This window comes from Lissotriton helveticus, chromosome 5_1 (genome assembly GCF_964261635.1).
Source record: "Lissotriton helveticus chromosome 5_1, aLisHel1.1, whole genome shotgun sequence".
In the NCBI taxonomy this organism is placed as follows: Eukaryota; Metazoa; Chordata; class Amphibia; order Caudata; family Salamandridae; genus Lissotriton; species Lissotriton helveticus.
Window position 1 is genome coordinate 1,635,869,650 of NC_136065.1, and position 6,000 is coordinate 1,635,875,649.

General features: G+C 47.2%; 1 protein-coding gene across 1 annotated transcript in view; it reads right to left on the minus strand.

Annotated features, from left to right (window-relative positions):
- Positions 1 to 5,759, minus strand: part of SUPT16H (SPT16 homolog, facilitates chromatin remodeling subunit) — a 246,013-nt gene extending 240,254 nt beyond the window's left edge. Inside the window, exon 1 of the mRNA XM_078644840.1 lies at positions 5,339 to 5,759. Within this exon, the coding sequence (XP_078500966.1) occupies positions 5,339 to 5,404 (66 nt within the window). The 5' untranslated portion in view covers positions 5,405 to 5,759. The remainder of the gene's footprint in view (positions 1 to 5,338) is intronic.
- Positions 5,760 to 6,000: the final 241 nt, after the last annotated feature.

Genomic DNA, 6,000 nt, shown 5'->3' on the forward strand with positions numbered 1-6,000 from the left:
AAGCCCCCAGCCCAGATGGGGTGCCCCATGATCTTTTCAAGGGATACCCTAACCATTACAAACGTATATTTTTGAAGCAGCCATTGTTGGTTCAACGCCTCGGTTATAGAAAGAGGTGATTGTAGTTCCTGTTTTTAGAAAGGGTAATAGAAGTGATCCGGTGTGTTACAGACCCCTATCTTTGATCGATGCAACAGCAAAGGTACTGGGCAGGGTCCTTCTTGCACATTTATTGGCACACCGTTTTGCCCACCTTATTACTGGGGGCTCCACAATTTCTTGAACTTAGGTTCCCTTTCCCTGTCCTGAGGAAGCCCCGTAGCTGAGGAGATTACTCACCCCTTTTGCATCTGGGTCGAAACGTCGACAAATCCCCCCGTTGGGCCTGAACCCTATGAACCCCACCCCCCTACACTGGTCACATATGAAACATCACTGTGCTTCGACGAAAAAAATAAATGACTAATGACTTAAATTATATTAGGGGCAGGCCTGCTAAACATAAGGATTCTGGCCTTAGTGGATACTATAAATTGTTAAAAAATGTTGTTTTCCAACTTTTTTCAGATTCTCTTCTTTCACGTGAGCACCAACTTTTTCACTATTCTTTCCACCCCTTGGTAGTAACCCCTACCTTGTTTTGGAGAAAATTGTATGCTTTGAACTGAACTATGGATGATTGCCTATGAATAAATTAATGTTTACCGGCATAACTATATCAGTGGGTACTGTTTCATTATCAAGGAATGTATTTTGGCTGTGTTTCTCTTTTCTATATTCAGTATTTAATCGTTCTCTGAAGAAATTCATCAATATCGATTCTAACATTTAATAATATTGTCTAGGGCCTATTGTTTTCTGTACAATTGTATTTATGGGCTAAGAACTGGCTCTCTGAGGACTTAAGAGTTCTCAAGAGAGGTTATTAAGGACTGCCTTAATACCCATAATGCTGTAAAGATCCCATAGCTCCATTTCTTGAGGGACCAGTGCCTATAGAGAGGTCTAGGATACTTTTTTGAATACCCTGAAAGAATTTCTCCAGATGCTAAGGCCATTATCAAACATGCATTCCTTACTAGGGGCAACATGCGCAGTAGTCATTACCAAGGTTATTCTGGAGTTTTCACTTGTCTTCCGCCCCTACACAATTTTATCTAACTTTTTCCACAAACTCCCAGATCAGATTCTATCTTACCAGGTTTCAGCTACGCACTGTGCACTTTGATAGCGTTCCCTTGTGTGAGAAGTTGGCCTGATGTGCAGTGCTCACTATTCTAGTGATCACTATATATCAGTCCAAACAACCCTTATTGATGATTGGTTGTAAGTCAACCTTATAGACCAGCTATCCTAGTAGCATGGATACGAGCAGTCTAAGGCTAAGACTCTAGAGGGCGTGTTAAGCCAGCTGTTTTACCATCACATTACCCCTTGAACACCCAGTGAAAGGACACCACACAAGTGTTATGAAAATAAACAATGTATTTATTAGAATCACAACAACCCTGTACTCTTTATGAGGACAGGGTGCTAAGCACACAACAAAACTCTTACGAAAATACTTTTAAGTTAGCACGTTACACAAATGCCCGAGGGGCACGAAAAACCATATACGCTAAAAGTGGAATGCGAATTACTAGCAGGTAAGTAACAGTTCTAATAGGCTTTGGAATCGCTAGGACTGGACTAGGGAATCGTTAGATTACTACTAGGAGGCCCAGGGGACTCGGGTGCAGAGTGTGCACTCTCACGCGGGATGCGGGACAAAGTCTATGGAAGCTAGAATTCACAAAGTTAGTGTTCACGGGCGAACCCGACCTGGTAGGGAGAAAATGACAGTGGATCCTGACCCTTGGATAGTGAGGCTATGCTGGGACACCGGAGTGCCGAAGTTACCTAGCCCAGGGGCTGCAGCTGCATAGGTCTGAAAAGACGTCGGGGATCTCGTTGCCGGACCAGGAGCCTGGAAGGAAGAAGTTGCTGGCAGGCGACCAGTGAAGGAAAGTTCGATGGATCCAAGCCTGGATCAAGGAAGAAGAAAACCTGAAAGCAGAGGGGACCAAGTTCTTGAATCACTAGCCAGTGATTAAGTGGGCACCAGGATGGCACCGGGCGAAGTCACCGCAGTCAGGTGAGTGGGCGCTGCTGGGCTCTGCAGTCTCTCGGACCAGGAGGCGTTGTCGGCGACCAGGATGGAGGTGCGAGCTGTCCCACGAAGGATGAAGTCGTTGGCGTCGAAGTTACCCAGGATTGGGCAACAAGCCTTGGCTAATTCAAGCCCACGCGGTGGACTCAAAATGGCGTCTTGAGTGGACCAGGAGGGTCCGGGGTGCTCCTCTTCTGGAAGGGAGCAAGGGCTAGTCTGGAGCAACCAGACTAGCAGCAGAAATGTCGTCGGGCGTCGTCAGGAAGGCCACAAGCCAACGGGCTAGTAGCCAAACAACGCGGTGAGCAGCGGAAAGCAGAAGGGCCCCACGCAGATCGTGGAGATGCTGGGGGGCTGCTCTTCGGTGCTGGAGCTGCTCAGGGTGGGGGCTTCTCGGACCCCAAAGCACTCACCAGGAATTCACTCGGCGGGCTTGCTGGAAAGAAGTCGTGCAGTCTTGCAGATGGCCGGTCCCTTGAGGTCTCGTCGCACCCACGGTTCTCAGCTGGGCTGTAGAGGTGGGTAGAGGTCAGAGGTGCCAGGGAAGCCGGTTCTCGTCGAGCTGGGCAGTCGGATTCCGGAGGAAGGACTTGCAGCAGACCGCAGTGTTCTTAGATGGTGCCTGCGGATGCAGGGTGACTACTCCTTAGTCACAAGGGAGAAATCTTAGGAAGAAGTCTTGAGTTCCTTTCGTGGAAAGTAGTTTCAGGATTCAAAGATGATCTGATTTGGAAGGGGGCCAGTCTCTACCTTTATCCTGTAAAAAGGGGCTGGCGCGCGACTAAGTCCTGCCCTATGGGTGGGACTAGGAGGGGGGTGGTTACACCCACTTCCTTGGCGGGCTTTTCCCCAGCACAGGGTCTGGAGTGACCCTGGAACTGGTTCCAGCCAGCCTATGCACAGTGAGCACCGGGGTGCCACGTGCAGTCACCTTCCTCTAAAGCCCTGCCTACCTACAATACACAAAACCCTGTCTGGGACGGTGCTGGCACCGCCCCTGGCAGGAAACCCTTTGTCCTTATCTCCTGCTCTGGGAGGACTCCCAGCAGCAGGAGGGCAGACTTGTGTCTCGGTGGCAGCATCCATTTTGTGGATGCTAAGGCTCTGTCTGACTTTTAACCGGGTTATAGGTTACAGGCATGTCGTGTCCCTCTAGAAGGGTGGAATGCTAACCCCGTCGCCAGAATTGGCGAGGGGTTAGTATTCCAATTCGTATGACACCTTACTCGACATGTTTTGATAAAGCGATACCAGAGTTGGCACATAACCGCGAGGATTATAATGCACTTAAGAGTATATGGTATGCGATATCATGGGAACGGCTAAGGGATGGATCCCGAAAGCCGCAGACAGGCTCAGCTCATGCTAGAGCACCATCTCACACGATTCCAAGCACTCTGCCTTCAGGATTGTTAAGGCCTGCTATAGGAGATCTGTGTGTCCATTTTTAGGGTTAGATATAGGTATACTATATCTAAAGCAAAGGGTGAGTACACCACCTTGCCCCAGCTGTCGTGCAGCCAGTTGTGTCAGTTTTAGTTAGTCAATCCAGGGGTGGCATAATACATGCTTCAGCCCCTGGGAGACTTCTGGGTGCACCTCAGCCCTGGGTACAGGGTCTTGGAGAGGGCCCAGTGCCAATTCAGTACCTGAGTACAATTTGGATAGAGAGAACAGCTAGGCTGTGGGTCTGATTAGCAGGCCCACAGCCAGGGAAAGTCGTAAACCAGTGCAGCAAAAAGCAAAAATCTGGGTGATCATAGGATTGCAGACCCTACTCTCCTACACCTTGTCAAGGAGGATGGACGGGCAACCTCACGCCATGTCCATGTAATACTTCTTCTAAGCAAAGCACAATGCACTTTTTATTATTTTGCACTTTAATCAAGTCAATGAGAACTAGATTTCTGATTCCATTATTGAGGAATGTTTACCCTTGTTTATATAGCAACGGTTACTCTACTGACATCTTTATCACGGTAGCAAACTTTAAAAAGCAGCTCTATTGCGATTAGAAAGCGATATGAGTGAAATTTGCACAAGATTGCCCAGAAATGTGCTTTTGCTCTCTGGCAATGATGGGTTTCCCAAACTATATGTAGAATCTAGACCAGTGGAAAGCGAATGGTACATGCTACATGCTCTGTATTAAACTGCTATGTTTTTGTCAACTTAACTCAATGACTTGTACAACTCAAGCAATTAACATTTACTCTTTCACTATGCCTACTTGTATCCTTCAATGTATTCAGAATGATCTGTTGATTAACTGTGCGCAAGGCTTAACACTGCAGAAAACATTTATTAATTGATGGCTAGACTTCTGGAGACAGACAAAAACCTTATGGTGTTCCGTTCTTACACGGAAATACTCCAAATAAAAGTAAACAAAAACTAACTAGCCACCGGGTCACCACATAACTCCTCTGATCAACAGAGATGGGTGATCGTGCCCCAAAAGTGAGTTCCGTACGCACGTCTTCTTAACCACCAAACTGTCCAAGGTAAATTAGTTTACAAGTTTTCCTTGACATGGTCATCTACCATCTCCAGGTTCATCGTATAACACTATTAACCTCACTCCATCACATCTTCTTGGGTCCTTACTTCAGTGAGGCAGAACAGCCTAAATGATTGCCTGCACGCTCCCCTTCCTGAGACACTGACAGTTTCCCCAGGTAGCATAACTCCTGCCTAGAGTGGCGGATTATTTGCTCCCCATTTCTCCAACACTATCGGCAGGCCAAACTGACGGACTCCACCTCATTGTCACGGCCAAGTCCGTATGTTTCCGCCAATTCCATGTTTCATAACTGCCTTACTCAAGATTTGTCAAAGTTTCAGTGTGTGTCAGTGTTGGGTAAAAGTGGCAGTGTTCATTTGAGAGCTGCCACCTTGAGAAGGCACTTCTTGGGGGATGCTAGAAGGTAGTTTTATAAGACTGGAAGACCTGGATATACATAGGGTGAAGGATGGCGATTGGCAATCATGTTGCTGCACTGAAAATACTTTTAATAGCAAATACAGGATTTTACTTCAGCGAGTGCATTTTTTTTACCTCACCTACTGTAACAACACCTAATGGTAAAACACTAACTGGCAAAACAGTTTGTGGCAGAAAAAAAAGGCCCATTAAAATGAACAATAACGAAAGCCTAAATATGTCGATAGTAAAATTCAATACATCACCTTCCAGTTACTGTAAAGGCGCTTCACCCTCCGATAGTAGGCCTCCTTGTCCAGAGTGACTGCCATGCTGCCCAGCGGAGGTGCTTGGAGAGCGGCGCGAGAAATCACGCGAGCCCGGGGACCCGCAAAGGCCTACGAAGTGCGCCAAAAAAGGGAATCACAGGATCCCCAATAACTCGCATGAGAAACACAGGAAATAAAGAGCGCGGGAGCTTTGGGACACCCAAGGCAGGGCGCGCACCCGCACCAAAGCGCGCTCACGTTCCCGCGAAGAGTTTAAAGGGGGAGGAGGAATGGAAGCCCGAGACAAAATGGCTACTATACTCTTGTTCTATATGGTACTCACGAGACTGTAGCCCAATTCAAAACGGCCTCTGGACTAGAAAGGCTGCGATGCTCTCAACTAAGCGTAACCCCTTCTAAATATGGCCGTCACGTTTGAGAAATTCTAAGCGGCCGACTCCCTTCAGCCTTATCCAAAATGGCGACGATCCGTAGCGTGCTACATTTAGAGCATAACGTTGTCCCTTTTCCACTCGAGGCTCTATTCTATTAACGGCATGATCTACGAGACTGTACCACGTTATCAAATTTCAGTTGTTATTCATTATGAATTTCGCCCAAAATGTTCCCATTTTGCTAAATGTGTTTTTTTACTAACG